We start from the raw sequence: 17,862 nt of genomic DNA, 5'->3' as shown, positions 1-17,862 counted from the left end.
AAACATGGCGGAAATGCTACATGTTTACATTATTATGGTCTCTGTGGTATAAAGCCGATATAATTTTATCATAGCTTTGGGTCTGCTCGATTGAAAGATGACCAACGTTTTATTCCAGTTCGGTAGTTATCACCTGCCATCGCGAAGAAATATTACAGCGGACGACAAAAAAACTATATCAGATGTAAGTCACGAAATTATCACTCGTGTGAAAGCCACACAATACATGTACGTGCGTGCAGAAATTTATGTTGCAAATTGAAAAATTGATACCGTGTTACAAATTTGCGTTAGGTGCTGTAGAAATGTTTATTTTTAGCGTGTCTATAAATAGACGAATTAAATATACTAACTGCAATTTTCTGTTACAAAGCTAACTCATAACTAACTGCGGTTCTTTGTTGAGTCCTGCAACCATTTTGTATTTGAATGGTATAGCCATTGCATGTTGGCTATGTGTCACAATGAACTTGATAATACATTGTTAAATTATTTACCATTATTACGTGACTAATTAGTCGTTTTCTAATTATTAATTTTTCATTTGAAGAATGGGTCATTCCATTTTAAAACATTGTCAAGTGATAAACATCAGAATGTAATGGGACAGATATGATGATGAATGGTCTCGATCTTTACATTGTAAAACGTCTCTGGTAGAGGAGTATACAAACACATTACAACCCATAATACTAAAGTAAAGTATTTTCCGTATGTACCACAATTGTTTATAGCATCAACTGTAAAAGTATACTGTTTCATTTAATAATTAGAACATTAGAAAGGCCACTTGCTAGGCTTGTAAATAAACCAATTGAAACAGTATACTTTAATACACTTGATATTAATGTTATAAATGAGTGTAGCACATAGAGTAAGTGCTTTACTTCAGTATTAGTTGTAAACTGATTTAAACCATGTTGTGCACACAAATGTACATATGAAAATACAACAGTAAACTTTTTACACAGTTTTGAAAGTTTTTTTTGTGGCTATAATGAGTTATGTAAGCATGGTATATGTTGTTTTACAATTTTTTTTTCAAGACTGAGAAATCCAAATTGGCATTTCTCATACCCATTCCCAACAGACAAGTAAATCAGATACTAAAACTGAATATAATCATCTCCTAAAAACCTGTAAGTCACAAACCAGTTTTCTCTGATTCACCATGATGTGGGGCACAATCAAAGGCAAGTCCTTTGCTCATGAGTGTTAGTTTTCTTTTGAGAACAGCATTCAGTTTTTAGATTTGATGTCTTAAACACAGTCTGAACGGAGCTAGCCATTTCCCATGTCCTATCCAATGTCAAAATACGTGGAGAGTATCCACAACAAAAATCATTGCTAGGTTCAAGTGTATTTTGAAGAAAGATGAATTCTAAAAAAAATATAGGCCCAACATATTACTGTACTGGAGTGTACATGTATGCGTAGTTGTAGTACTACTATAGGAATGCCCTTGGAGATATTTGTTTTCGATTGAGATATTGTTCAAATGTGAAAACAGTCACCAAGTGGGTTAGTGCATACTACTAGTACTACATGTACTATGCATATGCAATGACTATGTATGCTCCAGTATGGTACAACAGTTTTTATTTCATTTTTCTTCAAAATAGGCTTGAACCTAGTAATGATTTTTGTCATTGATACTCTCCACGTATTTTGACATTAGATGGGACACATTTAAGATATCAAATCTAAAACTGAATGCTTTTTTTTGGAAGAAAAGTAACACAAGACCTCCCTTTGATGGATGCCACCATTTCGGAAAGTTGTGCCCTCACACCATTTGATTCAGAGAAACCGGTTTGTGACTTACTGGTTATTAGGGGATAATTTCTGGTCATAATGTGATTTCATTGTTTTAAAATTTGACTCCTGTCTCTATCCCACCCCTGTTCACTTTACACGTAAAATACTGTTATCTTTTTTAAATGCTTAATAATTTTGTTAAAATTTGTTTTTACAGATTTTCTATGAATGTGATGAAGAACATAAAGGGTACTTGAAAAGAGAGGATATCAAAGTAGCAACAGTGTCCCTTCTTGGTTATAAACCCACAAAAGTAAGTTTTCATTCTTACAATTCCTGTCATTTCTACCTTCCATAAGGGAAGGTTATGTTATGCTTGTGTGTGTGTGTGTGTGTGTGTGTGTGTGTGTGTGTGTATGTGTGTGTGTATGTGCATGTGTGCGCGCGCATGTGTGTGTGTGTGTGTGTGTGTGTGTGTGTGTGTGTCTGTGTGTCTGTGTGTGTGTCTGTGTGTGCATGCATGTGTGCATTCACCCTCATATCTCTGGCATACATCAGCTGATTTCAACCAAACCTACCACCAAGGTAACTTATTATGTGAGACATAATGAACATCCCTTTGTTTTGCAACCGAATCAAATATTGCCAAATGGTGGCCATATTTGTTGTAAAATTTTACAATTTGCATCATAACTTCATAACTTCATAGCTTTGTGGTCAAATGCATATTAATTTTTTTATGATATTTTCAATAATCACTTTTACTATGTGAGACATATGCATATACTTGTATAACTTAATTTCATGATGTTGACTTTATAGCAAAACTGAAGCACACTTTGCCTACTATCTCCAAAAGTTTTATTCATGCAGACACCATTCAAGTGTCTACACCCACATTATCAATGGTAAGCTTTCCATTGAGACTTTGACCTTTGACTTTGAAGAAGATTTTCAAGTCAAACTATCTTAAATTTGTCTTCCTATGATAAATCAAGAAGTTAAATACACAAAAACTCCACTTAAGTGTCTACATTCATGTCAAAGGTAAGCTTTTTTATACCTTGACCTTTGACTTTGACCTCCATATTCCACATCAAATAGCAAATCGGTCAATACATTATGTTGTATCGAGAGACACCATTCAAGTGTCAACACCTATATTTGTATAGGTTAGCTGTCAAGCCTGATGCTAAAGCTTTGACCTTGACTGTCATCTTCAAGGTCTTTCGTGCATTTGGAAGTTCATCCTAAGAAACACCAATCAAATGTGTATATCTGCATTGTTTGAGGTATGGTTACTGTCCAGACAGACAATTGTCCAAAGCCTTCATTTTTCAAGGTCAAGCTTAAATTTGCAAAATAGCCTTGCCATATGACAAACCAGGTGGAACTATATCTTCTATAAAAGTTTGTCTTTCTTGCCTGCATTACAGTATGAAGTGGATGAGATGTTGAAGAATGCAGACACTATAGATGGACAACAATGTAAGCAATGATCATCAACAACACTTTTTCTTTCATATTTCTTGAATATATCCCCATGACAAGAATGGCATGGCATGCATAACAAGATTCAGGGGCCCATCGCCTGCTTTCTATGCTATATTTATTGATATTGTAATGAATGTGAATTTTTGAAAAGTTTGTTCTTCAACAGTCAACAAGTATATTTTTTAGTCTACAAAAAATATCAGTTCTGAAAATAGATACACTGTATCATACTTTCCTCTAACTAACATTCATTCATCAGCTAATAGCTCCAGGCACTGAAGAGCACTGTAGTCTGGACACCTACTAGTATGATGATTTCTTTGATAAATGTCATACAGTATTGTTATTAGGCACAAAGTAAAGCAAATTCTCTAAGTTTTTGTTCAGATTTCTGAAGCATTCATCCCTTAATGAGCAGCCAGCTGAGCTATACTATATATATTACTATTGGGGCCTGGAGATGCTGTCACTCTGTCTGTTGACCAATGCATTGCTAAGGGGTTGAACAACTACATACAAGCAAGCTGACTTAGAGATACCCCAAAGTCTGTTTTATGGAATGTCTTTGCCAAGATATGCTCTGGACTTCAAGACTGTTTCAACAAAATTGCAAATCAATATTAGATAGTTTGTCAAATGTAAAGGTGTTCTGATCAATCTAGGAAAATTGTTTATTCTTTTTGTAATACATTAATAAATATTAATAATATTACTGGTTGTGCTACCATGGCAACTGGTGCTATTTTTATGAAAAGCTTCTAAAATTATTCTCTGACCAAGGCAGCACTGTTTATTACTAGCTACAGGGAGACTAGGCGTCTCCTCATCCATTTTAACAATTTATACAGTATATGAAGAATTCAGTGGTATAAATCTTTAGGTAATTTTGTTATTATAATAGGTCATAGGTATTTGTTCTTTGAAACTAGGTAAATACGCCTTGATAGCATTCTTGTCATCTGCCTAATATAACATATCTTTCCTATCAACAGGTATGAAACTTGATCACTTCATGACTATCATGTGTTCCAAGCTTTCTGTTGTAGATAAAGATGATGAAATCAGACAAACGTTTATGGTGTTTGACTCACAATGTAAGTACACTATTTACATGTAGCTATGGCTTTGTTGACATCTTAGCTGCCTGTGTTCCCTGAAATGGACTCAGAATGATTTGTAAGCTGTTTGATTGCTGTTTTATACCAGTTAGTGAATATCACTTTTAACCAAGTATAGGAACTCACTTCAGTCCTTGAAAATCAAGTTATTACAAACATTTTAAGCCATGGCCCATCCTCAGTGTAAAGGCTATATCAGAATTAATAAGAGGAACCAAACAGAACCAAACAATCAGTATATAGAATAGATTACTTTTAACTATGTTTTAAAGTTTGATTTCTGAAGTTCATATATATTACCATATTGTAATTGCCTGTTTTGACCTGCCCTCTAGTGTCAATTCTGAGAAATCATATTGTCACTACATCCTAACTTTGAAGCTGACATTGACAAGCAATGGTTTGTGGCAATGGCTTTGGTTTGGAGCAGTCAAACCAGAATACATAGAAAGTGAACTCAACAACATAGTGATATAAAAGTGGTATTATGATAGGTGAGAGTACAACTGAACTGTTAAGTATCACAATATATATCAAATTTTAACATAACATACACAGTACAGTGTCACATACACACTTCTTCCATTGCAGGCAAAGGATTTCTGACTGTGGATGATATACGCAAGGCCTTTTCACAGGTAGCACCACACATAGCAACTCACAGAGTTGATTCAGCCTTTAGGGAGATTGACAGAGATGGAGATGGCAGAGTTAGCTACAAAGACTTTGAATTTATGATGAAATATCACCTGGATGATTTATAGTTCCAAGACTTTATTCCAAGCTACATTGGATCTTGATTTCTCAGGTCTACATATGCAGTCCACTACAAAGTATGTGTAAATGACAATTTGGACTGTGATAACTTTGTTGCATGGAAGCCACAGTATTTGCTGATAATAATGCAAGAAATGTATGAGTATGTTTTGTTATTGTTTTGTTTCAAGGCAAAACAACCAAACTCTTCCTCAAAAATAGAAGACAGGTCGCATCACATCAAATCATATGAAGTAACCCCTCAACCAAGAGTAAAGGGAACTGTCAAGTGATTACCCTCAACCAAGTGTAAAAAGAATTATATCAAATGATTCCCCAATCAAGTGTAAATTTTTAGAATTATTCGTTCACATTTAAATTGTATATACAAATGTAGAAAAATACAAACACTTGAGGGCACACTTTATATTAGAATACGTTGACCAAACTCTTGATGCAGTGAAGCAGGAGCAAGGATCGTTTGATCAAAACATTGACAGATCTTCTGCATGTAAGACATGCAAATGAAATTCTTTTAAAAGCTATTGAGGAGAACAAACAATAACACGAGAAAATTATATCAAAATGATTAAAAGTATAAAAGTATTCTCTGCCAATTATTGCTCAACTTGTTGTTATTTGTGTACAAACAAATACCCCATGACAGAGAGAGGATGATTAATATGCAAGTCATGGTAGCCCAGGCCCTAACAACTAATCTAAGGAATGCTGTTCACCAATCCACTTGTGAGGGTTTCCATAGCATTAGTCCATAGACACCATGTATACATGTTATTTGTAGATTCATGAGACAATAGCTAGTTTGCTAGAGACTGTCGTAAGACCATCTCCGAAAGAGTTGAAACATTTCAGAATCATTGTATATCTTGTCTGTTGTCTAATCTAATAGATTTAATGATGAACATGTTCCACTTCTAATACCTGAGATGGAAAATACACCACCACAAAAATGCTTTTATGCTGATTATGATTATGTTAGTTATTATCAAGTATCATTTGCTGACATTTCTGTCAAACTTTATAAAATTGTTACACAGTACACAAGATACTGTATGTTAAATTTGTCACTTCCTTTTAATGATATCGCAAGATTTTTTATGAAAGTTAGCTATTTTCATCATTAAAATCAATTATTGTATAATATCTTCCTGTACTGCGTGAAGACTTGATTCGAGTGTGAGAGTAGGCAATATCATGACCTTGGCCCTTAGCTTCAAGGTCAAATGTCAAAATTATACCTGTTGGTGTTTTTCTTGCATAATCACACACTCACAGTCCATACATGATTACATCAGGAAAGGCTGAAGCTATGTTGCGGCATGCATGTATATGCATTTTATTAGTTCATGCATCTTACTCTTAATGCAGCTGGTCCAGGTGAGACGAGGTACACAACTGTGAGTGGGTGATAACATGTGTAGCACCAATCTGATGTAGTGAATTCAGTGTGATTTCTTTATTTACCTCTACTTCCTGAGTTTATTGTTATTTGTTCTGTTTTGTTCTGTGAGGAAGCATCTTAGCTGTCTAATCCAATACCATAGAAGTTCACTTATGAATCCTGTGCATTGATTAACCCACTCAACCAATGAATATTCATCTTCCAACAAAACTTGCGGGTACAGTGTCTCAGAATGCTCTGTTCGTATATAGAGCTCAATCACAGACAGTTGGTTATTGTTATAGTGGGTCTTGGTTCTTTAACACTAATCCTGGAGTGGTAACTGTAAGGCACTTAGATTTCAATTATTGTGTCTGATGTAGAAAGAAAGGTGTCACTCTCAGAACAACAACATTTAAAATGAACAATAAATGAAGGATGTATAGGTAACTAAAAAGAAATAGCACCATATTCACCACATCAGATTTTAATATTAATCTGATTGGGGTAGTACATGAGAAGTGAAATATACCATAGGTATGATATACCTACCTTGTGGTTTTTTTTAAAACTATATTAATTATTTATTATTTCAATTTTGGCTTCAGCAGACATGGAGTAATCAAATATATGTGCTAAGTCCTACAATAACTGCAATTTAATGCAGCTGACATTTCCAGACAATGAACATTTGCAACAGGGAATAATTTGATAGCCAATTATTAATATACTGACAATTTGAATTTGGATTAGAATTTTGTTTGTCGATAGCAAACGAGAAAAAAAATGTATAAATTTGAGGCACAACATGTATGTTCTTCCAAATTATATATTCACATGTACACTCTATAATATGTTAGTTAGGTCTGACCCCTTTACTAAATAAAATTACAGCAATTATTGAAAAAAAAGTTAAATTAAGATACATAACATAAACATAGCACAAAGATATGGCAGTCTTGTACAGGAAGTACCTGAATGGACTGAATTCGTTTCATTTCTAAACAGCGCCCCCACGAGATGACTTATGCAAACGCTTGGACATCAAGTTGCATATCAATATTGTATTGAATGTATTGCGACTGCTTTGCACTTTAATTTTCAAAGATCATGATGAATATTCCTATAAACATAGTTGAAAAATATTAATTTTATTTTCGGGTATTAATAATAAAATAAATATACGACCATGGTACCAAGGGTGAAAATACATCTACTACAAAGTCATAAGAAATATTTTTGCACACTGTTTGCAAACATCACAAAACTTTTGTATTAGTGAAGACATCATTTGCTGTGTCAATTCTGAAACAGTGAGGAACTAAACCTTTTTGCCACGCTTTATTTTCAAAAGCAGAATTGTTACTATTTGCAATGCTTCCCTGTCCCATTTCCATCGCTTGTATACAAGTTAGAATGTACGTTTCTTTCTTATATTCACAGGCAAGAAAAAGTATTTTTCCTTGTCTGTGTTCTATTGAATGAAGTGAAAATTAAGACGTGCATTTGATAAACATTTCAATATTGGGGCCATGCATTTGAAAAGAAGGGGCAGACATAATATTAACGTTCGTTGAGTTCATTGAAACTTCACCTTTCGCACTTCGACAGTACCCTCTGAATATTCGTATGACGCGAATATTTTGTACTACGAACATTCTTGCATTTAAATCTTGGTCCACAAATGACTGTGGTCTGATGATGTAGAGTCAAATGAGAGATTTGTGCACTGCGCATGACACTTAAAACCTACGCTTTAAATTCTCTGCTAGGCGAAGAAAGGGTTGTTTTATATTCTGAAATAAACACATGTAATATAATATTTAAAATGACGTTCTGGAATGTTTCACTGTGATCAAATCATTGACCTTCCCATTTCTAATGTCTGAAACATACGGCCATACAGACCATCAATAACGAGTGTCACTTTCAAAGGAATTTCGAAGTTCTATCCGAAGTTTGCTGTGGTTTACGTCGATAACAACCTGAAAAGAGCCTAGGGGTGTGCACTTTGTATAATGTATAATGCGTAAAGTTTACACCAAATGCTGTTAATCGACATTTAGAGATATTGACGAAGGCAGCATGACTATACTCCCTTGAGAACTAATACACACAGTAGCAAGCTGGGCGTGATCTATACTGCCTCTCATTACAAAAGGAATTACAGTAAACACGAATGTATGACACACCATTGATGCACTTTACAGTATCGACATTTTTCTTCGTAGATACTAGTGCAACACCGTAATTATTCCATACACCACATGGTATTTGGTATTTACTGGATGGTGGTTTATAGACACTGAAGTGATATCTATCGATTCAGTTTTTTAAGTAGTAGACGGATGCTAGTGTGACCATGGCAACGTAGTACGTGATTTCTTCCTAAGTGTGCGCAAGAGCTCCAGGGTTTCTAATTTGCGCAAGTTATCAATGTCCCGCCAGAAGTTGTTGGTTTTTCATTCTTTGACTCTATTCACCGGACGACCCTTGACATCTTTTAAGGCCATATAATCTCCACCTTGTGACAAATTATTTCCGGTTGTTTTACATGTGAAAGGTACTTTTATCTCGTACGAGCGGTAACAGAGCATACACAGTTACCATAGATAGTCAGACAATGTCGTCGCCTAGTTACAAGTTGTTGTTTCCCTAGTTGACGAGGATATCCGATATTCATGTGATGGGGATCGTGTTGGCTGAGCAATGTCTGTGTATGTACGTTGGTAGGACTGAATGAGGAGAACGTGTACAAAATGCTGACGTCTCAGAGAAAAATGTGAAAAAGCCTTTGTAAATAGTAAATGGCCGTGCCATTTTATCTATCTATCTACTAGTATCTATCTATCTATCTATCTATCTATCTATCTATCTATCTATCTATCTATCTATCTATCTATCTATCTATCTATCTATCTATCTATCTATCTATCTATCTATCTATCTATCTATCTATCTATCTATCTACCTATCTATCTATCTATCTATCTATCTATCTATCTATCTATCTATCGAACATATTTGTTATGCACCAAAACCAGGATGCAGACCCAATGGTTTTGTATGAGTTCGTAGAACACAGAAACCAAAAGAAATAAAGAAGTTTGATGCACAAATTAAAAGGAGGAACTCGAGTCAAGTTTAATTTTACACGCCGTAGTAAATCAAAACAGGCTATGTTACGTATGTAACTATAGCAGTGACAAAGAGCACATATTTTGTCACCATTTGAAATCACCCAATATGTGTAAGCCCGTTCCTATTTTAGGACAGATTTGTTGAGTGGGTTTTGATAGAAAAGTTTTCACATTCTAATTTATTGTTTGTTACGTTCAAAGAGCTAGAGATCGGCAACTTGAAGGCTTTCTGCTTCCATGCAAACATATGTCCGGTGGTGGCAGCAAAAGATGAAAACGGTTGCTATGAAACCTGGAAACGAGTACTCAATTGTTTACACAGACGCAGTCTGAAGCCAGCAGTTCCCATGGTGACCAGATATCTTTTCTGGCGACCGGGGAAAGTTGGGGTAAAAACTCGGATGACGAATTTGAAATCCGTTGGAAATGACTGGGTATGAAAATAATGGCGTATATTTGGCACTCAGGTCTGGTAAGTACAGCCGAATCATCATACACGTGTGGGGAGAAGCGTAAAAGAAAAGGAGGGACTAGTCGGGAGTGATTGTGACTACCACAACAGCCCGGAAGTTAACCAATAAAAATATTTGTTTTCAAGAAAGACTATTTTGGCGCCAAAAGTGGTACACTAATTAGCATAACGGCATTATACAACGCGAGATATGATTGGTTGCTAGTACGCTATCTGTGGCTGATACCTCAATTGAGTCGGACCCTTATTTCGTGACATTACCACCTGAAAAAATATCACTCTGCCGTTTAAAAATAAAAAAATATACCAAAAAATGCAATCTTTTAGACAGTCTGTTATGTAAATATCGTTTGAAGTATTTGAAAGTCATCGACAGGGAAGTTTACGACATTTGAATAATTTTATCTGCGGGATGAGACACTGACTGGATGGTTTCAAGGCGACCCCGATGGCGTAGTTGCTCATGGGACCACCATTGTTTCAAAATTGATGATTAGAAGTCTCAGCTGTCTTTGTCCGTGTATTTTGACGGCGATATTTTCGAGGTGAGTGAACCTATAGGAAAATGATCAATAAATTGAATTAGGGAGCTATTTTCACGTCAGTAGGCAGAATTTTACTACACATGCTTCACGTGGTCTCTCGTAAGCCGTAGTTTTGTACCCAGTAAGAATACCCAGGCTAGACGAACACACCATGCCACATGTCGTCATCCATGTTTTTGAGGTGGGTACACAGGGATTACCATGCCATGCGGTTTAACATGACTCACTTTGCACTAACGTAAAAAATGTTGCATCAAATATGACACCTCCCTTCATTATATAAGTTAAAATGAGACAGGTATGGAACCCTTGCCCCGGAAGAACTGATAGGTACAAAACTAGCAGCGCACTTAAAACTTCGCGAACATCATATCACACTGTCATTGATAGTTTATTTTTATATGCGAATGACACGGCCCCTCCACTTCCTGTTTTTACATGTCTGCTATTTCAGACCATTCACCATTCGATATTTAGGACACTTTACGTGATCTGATCAGAGCATGTTGTTGTTGTTGTTGTTGTTGTTTTTTGACGAGAGTGTTGAGTGGACAGCGAATTGAAAACGTCATCGTAAACAACATGCCTCCGCAGGCTCTGGCCTGTTTTATCAACCATGCCGAACAGTCACGCCGTTCGTAGCTCATACACTTTCCGTAATCGTACACCCTATTGTTATTACATAAAAAGTTTAATAAGAAAATGTCCGTTCCTCAATTCATCGACTTGATTCTTCAAAATGTGTCAGCGATACAGTAATAACAAAATATTTGTTTTATTTAAACAGTTAATATTACCCACCAAGTGATGATCGAGTTGAAAGCAAGTTTTCATACATAATACCAGAAACTACAGACGGACTACACGACTTTCGTCAACCAGCAATATTGAAATTTTAAAGTTTTATAAGTCACCACTTGATATCAAGACCCTGTTGCCTGTTTTGCAGGTTAGTCATGCATTTTCCCAACATTGAAGTAAGAAGGACAAAACTTATGTGTATATAAGGTAACGAAACCAGTGTATGGGACAACATCCCGTTTCATTGTCCTGTACAATGATACCATCCTGTGTGCAAATGTGTTTGATTGCTTAGTGCTCACACATTTCCTCCAAGTGGTCACACTTTTTTTCAAAGGAAAGTTTCAGGTTTTCCTGTCTTACATCACTTCCGAAATGGAAACTGTTGTTCACAAATCTTTGTTTTCTGGTCTGATACAAAGTGAGGACACAACTTTGGCCCAAAAGGTGGTAATTTCTTTTGTTCCACTCAGTTCTCAGTTATACATGTGTCTGCTTTTGTTTGTCAATTCAGATCTTTTTGATTTATATGAAGTCTGGAAAGTTAGTTAGTAGTATTAGACAGTCATTGAATTTAAAAGGGGAATTGGCAATAATTGTATGTTTGAGAAGCAGTATAAAGTTTTCTGTTGTATGCTGCCAAGATTATTTAGTAGACTGGCCAAGCTGAATTGTGAAGTGTTACTTTCATTGAAGCTCCCTCCCCAGTGTAGTTTTTGTGTTCTTTGTTATTTTTCTCAAGATTTATGAATGGGAAGAGATACAAAAAGTAAACAATGCAAAACAGCCCAAGGTAATGTTAGTTGAAATAATCACATGTTATTATCATTGTATGTAATAGTTCACTCTGGTTCTGTGGCAATCACAGGACAGTTGAAATGTTATCCTGTATATATATATACTTGAATATTGTAGAAAGAAAAGAAAACTCAACATAAAAATATAACATATTCCCAGTTGACCTATATATAGTCACTTCCCAGTTGGTTTCATTATGGCCTAAATATCTACTGTCATCAGAGTAATTTGTGTACATTCAAAACAGACTAGTAGCTTTTTGAAAATAATGTCCTTGATGCCAAGGTCAGGCATTGACTGAACTATTGAGGTAGTAACTGTGTGGTTCCTGTGTGATAAGCTGTAGGGTAATTATGTAAGCTGTCAAGCTGGTGTATATGTCACAATTTGTGCATGGTGCTATTAGTGTTACATTTGTTTACAGTCTGATATCATGACATTCTAGTCATAATTCAATAAGTTGGTATCAGTTGGTCACTAAGGTCAAAGGTCATTGACTTTCAGGGGTCTAGAGTGGATATAGATGTTCCATTCAAATGATTGGCAGTTGTAGAAATTTGTTTTAAATTTTAGTTGTATTAAATTATTTATTTGTTTCCAAAACAAGACAATCATTTACTTCCCTCAGTTTATTTCATTTGTGAAGTTGATTTAAAAGTGGCTAAATTGGGAATGGATGAGGACTTATTTGCATATGGTTTATATAACATTGTGAGCTGTTGTCAGTATGTGGTTGCATCCTCTGCTGTTGTCAGTATGTGCTTACATGATTACATTCCTTTTCTGTTGTACATGCTTAGTCCCTTTGCTGTTGTCAGTGTGGTTACATGCTTACACCCTTTGCTTTCAGTATGTGCATACATGCTTACACCCTTTGCTTTCAGTATGTGCATACATGCTTACACCCTTTGCTGTTGTCAGTATGTGCGTACATCATACATGCTTACACCCTTTGCTGTTGTCAGTATGTGCATACATGCTTACACCCTTTGCTGTTGTTAGTATGTGCATACATGCTTACACCCTGTGCTTTCAGTATGTGCATACATGCTTACACTCCTTGCTGTTGTCAGTATGTGCATACATGCTTACACCCTTTGCTGTTGTCAGTATGTGCATACATGCTTACACCCTTTGCTGTTATCAGTATGTGCATACATCATACATGCTTACACCCTGTGCTTTCAGTATGTGCATACATGCTTACACTCCTTGCTGTTGTCAGTATGTGCATACATGCTTACACCCTTTGCTTTCAGTATGTGCATACATGCTTACACCCCGTGCTGTTGTCAGTGTAATGTGCATACATGCTTACACCCTTTGCTGTTGTCAGTATGTGCTTACATGCTTACACCCTTTGCTGTTGTCAGTATGTGCATACATGTTTACAACCCCATTTCTATTTTAAATGAGCTTATTAAACTGTAGGGTACAGTGACTTTGTACCTACTGTACCTGCCATAGTTTGAGACATCTTCAAATGGTGTTGTAATGTACGTCAAGTATGCTAACTACTTTTGTTGTCAATTTGAACATTTTTTTTTTTACTGAGGAATTTCTCCCATCTATGAACCCAAAATGGCATAACACCATCCCAATCATTGTAAACTGTATGGTTCATGATAGTTTAGTTGGTTGATACTAGTAGTTGTGATCAGTTTGTACTTTATATATGCACTGTAGTTGATTATCTTGTTTGCTCCAAATAATGATGTAGGCAGTGGGGGTTGTTTTTGTCTAGACAGAAAAGACCTACTAGTAGTTAAAAGCTGGGTAGTGGTTTATTTCTGTGGTGACATTGTACCATTGATTCAGCCTGCTCTATCACTTCTGTTGTGTGGTGAATACTAAACAGTTATCTTGCCTATTGGCCATGGTCAGTGTCTCTCTTTCAGGTGATCTCTATGCATACATAAAAGGCTCATAAAGGTGAAATGTTTTCTTCCTGTGTCTATTTACCAGCCCATTCTTTGTCAATTGTAAAGTGATTGATTAATCTTTCCTTTACTTATTCAACCCCATCGGAAGTGAAATTTGTATTCAAAGAGGCAAGTTTTCTCTAATCAAGATTTGTCTAGATGTGGCCATGTTGGCTGCACGTTTGACAGCCTGTGTAGAGTGATGGCCCTAGTTAGTGTTCAAAAATGCCTACAATATTGACTCAAGAAATGATACCAAGAGATGGAATATCATAGAATGTAATGCTAGAGTCTACTTGGTTGATTTATCCTCGCATTGAGTTTGAAGTCTCTACTCCTAACTTCTCGTTTTTTTGACCCACCTGGTAAAGAGAGCTACATCTACACAAGTGAAGTTTTTTAAGTGATGGATTTTTAATATGTGGTGTACATTCAGCTTTAGCCCACAGATTTAAGATTCAATCATTCATTTGGGAATGGGAGACAAGAGTTCAAGGTTTCAAAGTTGAAGAATTGGAATTCTGAGAAATTGTTGTAACGGTACTTTTTAGAGTACATGTGATATGGATCACGTAATTGATGCGATCATAGCGTGGGGATGTGTCCTTATCAGAGCTGCATTCCATGTTAGCTATGTAGAGGACGTCAGCTGACTACATTAAACCAACAAATTAGACTGTCTCTATGGCAACCCTGAAACATCCCAGCATCATTGAATTGTGAACATCATTTGAATGTGTGTTCAGTTGTAGTACCGGGGATCATTGCGGTGTTGTCTGAATAGATGGTGCCAACGGTCAGCATTTTGAAAAGAAAAGAGACATCTATGACATTGAAAGTCGTGTTGAGCATTAAAGTTTTAAGTTGTAGTGATTTTATTTCTTTTTCAAAACCTTGTGAAGTTTATAGAGGATAGGATAAAAAGATTGGGTCTAAATCATTCAAACTGTAAGTGTGGAAAGAGCAGCATGTCTGGCTAGCTGTGATGAAAAGATATTTTGTTTTCAGTGTTTGTGCACTACACAGGCTCCAAGTGTCTACAAATACTTCAAAATATTTGCCTCACTCGATATAAAAAGTGAGAATAAGATTGGTTCATGACTGAAAATCAATAACATGTTGTTGTACTTTTACTCAAAAGGAGCCTAACTTTTCAGTGCAAGTAGTTCATTGTTCACTATTTATCCTAAGAGGAAGGTGTAACACACTTTTCACTCTGGTGTAGAGCAAGTAGTGTTGTTGTTTATCAGGGACAACAGCTATGTTTCTCTGAGCTATGTAAAGTGGAGTGTTCTCTTTACAGTTTTTTTTTCAGTTCAACATAGTGGCAAGCTGCTAAGAATAGAAAGACAAGTTTACATAAACGACAAGTAAGACTGAACATATTTTTCCACCAGTTTAAAAGCTGACAGAAAAAATAACTGCACACCATTAGTGTAGTTCACAGATAATTGCCAGTCATTGACTTTTTTGTACGGATACAGTGTAACATTAATGAAATAGGTGCTTGCTATCCTTTTGTCTTTCAGGTGTACTTTGTAGCCATTTGTTTGTAGTTTGAAAGCATTCACACAAAAGAGGGCGCTGTCATAAAATGTACTACAAGCTTTTTTTTAGATTCCTTTTGGAATGAAAATGTGACTGTCTTATGGTTGTGAATTGAGCAGTCAGTGACCAAGTAACATAAGTTCATAAAGCTGCCTTTATTTTATACATACCAAAACATAAATGTGGTCTCTTTACCTTCATAGTAAATGAATGGAATCTGAATGACTGCCTACTACACTCACATGTACACCTGTATACTCTAGTTAAACAAGTGCAATGTAGTCTGTGTAGTTTGTTCTTTTCATGTGTACAAAACTAAAGGTATTTTGTGTCCACTCTATCATCAACTAACTCGGCCTTGTGATGTGAAATATTTGAAATTCATTCCATTCTTGCCATTGTTTAAAGGCAGAATATAATTTATTCATGTATTACAGTAAAACTAGACCCAATATGTATCCTATTGAAATACAAAAAAAAGGTGAAATAATTCGTTTTTTGCATCCATCATTGTAAACATGTTCTAACACATCAAATGTTTTTATTTATCATTTTGTTTAAGCGGGCATACAAAGACAGAAAGTAGGCGTGACAAACTGAAAGATTTGGTTTTATGTAGTTTGCATATAATTTAGTCTTTTTGTACATTTGGAGAAATAAAAAGTTGATCGTTCTTTTGTTTTGACTGCATAATACTCTAAATGCAAATATTTTTCAATATGTAAATCTGACAAATCACTGTATTTTGCTCTCAACAGCAATTAAAGCAAAAAAAACCCCCAATGTATGTATAGTTAATAGTCTGTTTTGCAATGCAAGCATAAAAACAACGTATGTATAGATAGTTAAGTCTATTTTGCTCTCAACAGCAATACAGACATAAAAACAACATTGTCTATAGTTAATAGCATATTTTTGCTAACAATGTCTATTTTGCAGTCCAACAGCAACACAAACATAAACCAACTTTGTGTGTATATTTAATAGTCTTGTTTGCAGTCCAAGAGCAATGCAAATATAAAAATAGCATTGTCTATAGGTAACTTAAATAGTGTATTTTGCCTAAAAATCTGTATTTTGCTCTCCAACAGCAAGGCAAGCATAAACAGATCATTAATAATCAAACAGTCTTTGGGGGAATAGGTAGCTATGAATAAAGGTCATTTTGTAAATGTTAAAAAGATATACATATTTGTATTCAGTGGAATAAGATAAAGGTTAGAGCTATACATATACTTTGTTTTCTGTGTAAAATGTCAGCATATATATATATTATGTAAATTGTAAGCAGGCTTTGACATCTTTCTATGACCATGATACTAATTACAGGTAGAGTTAAATATCCACAGTGTAAAGGTTACAAAGTGGCAGTTTGTACATTCAATGAGCAAAATTTATCGTCTTTCAATCCAAACATCTGTCAGTGCATTTTTTTTCCATTCAAATTTTTTTTGTAATTGCCATGGATTGAATTTCATTATTGTTCTCCTTAATGCATATAATCTTTGAAAAAATATTGGTGTTTTAGATTTGCCCATCAATTATTTTTGGTAGTGGGGACCTGGCAATATGTCTGGCATGTCTTGTGTGAAGAGACACAATTGCATGCTCACACGTACATGTGGGTAAATAAAGGCATCCATGTTTTTCAACACAATCATCCCAGAATCACTTCTCTAGTAATGCTCTTTCAATATTTATAGAAGTGAGGATTTGTGTTTTAACAGGAAAATTAGCTTCATAGGTAAAGTATCCATTGTAAGCAAGAGGAAATATCATTGATAGTGTTTGTATTGCAGGCTATTTAAATCTATCAACACATATTGTGCCACTGTGTATATATGGCGTATATAAAAAAGTTGTAACCTTTGGGTATATCATACCACTTTGTTTTTGTCTGGTTGAGACTTTTATTGTATTCTTTTACATGCTGGTAATGGTGTGTGTAGTTTTTAGATCTATGAGAACAACTGATGTGAAGAATTCATTAGTTTTGCCATATTTAGTCGTTTATCCACAGCATCATTAAGGCTTTTGTGGAACATCATCCTACATCAGGGGGACAATAGAGTGCGAAACAGCCTGTTCCTTTTGTGTATCCATCACTA

At 35.4% G+C, this 17,862-nt stretch overlaps 2 protein-coding genes across 2 annotated transcripts in view; both read left to right on the top strand.

Moving 5' to 3' along the window:
• The first annotated feature begins 40 nt into the window (after window positions 1-40).
• On the top strand, window positions 41-5,190 carry LOC144453628 (EF-hand calcium-binding domain-containing protein 11-like). The gene is made up of 5 exons (XM_078144952.1): window positions 41-184; window positions 1,976-2,071; window positions 3,195-3,246; window positions 4,245-4,346; window positions 4,962-5,190. The coding sequence occupies exons 1-5, from the start codon at window positions 98-100 to the stop codon at window positions 5,132-5,134; spliced, it is 510 nt and encodes a 169-aa protein (XP_078001078.1). The 5' UTR covers window positions 41-97; the 3' UTR covers window positions 5,135-5,190.
• A 5,395-nt stretch (window positions 5,191-10,585) lies between these two features.
• LOC144453325 (forkhead box protein N3-like) overlaps window positions 10,586-17,862 on the top strand; it is a 54,686-nt gene continuing 47,409 nt past the window's right edge. Inside the window, exons 1-2 of the mRNA XM_078144586.1 lie at window positions 10,586-10,685; window positions 11,473-11,634. The gene's annotated coding sequence lies outside the window, so the exon portion shown is untranslated. The remainder of the gene's footprint in view (window positions 10,686-11,472; window positions 11,635-17,862) is intronic.

The sequence above is a fragment of the Glandiceps talaboti genome, chromosome 2 (assembly GCF_964340395.1).
Source record: "Glandiceps talaboti chromosome 2, keGlaTala1.1, whole genome shotgun sequence".
In the NCBI taxonomy this organism is placed as follows: Eukaryota; Metazoa; Hemichordata; class Enteropneusta; family Spengelidae; genus Glandiceps; species Glandiceps talaboti.
Note: the sequence above shows the minus strand (reverse complement) of the source record. Positions and strands in the feature narration are given on the sequence as shown.

Bases quoted from the DNA above. Each gene is read 5' to 3' on its own strand.
- LOC144453628 (XM_078144952.1), top strand. From the start codon at position 98: ATGACCAACGTTTTATTCCAGTTCGGTAGTTATCACCTGCCATCGCGA. The intron at 3,247-4,244 runs GTAAGCAATGAT...TCCTATCAACAG, and splicing joins CACTATAGATGGACAACAAT to GTATGAAACTTGATCACTTC. The intron at 4,347-4,961 runs GTAAGTACACTA...CTTCCATTGCAG, and splicing joins TATGGTGTTTGACTCACAAT to GCAAAGGATTTCTGACTGTG.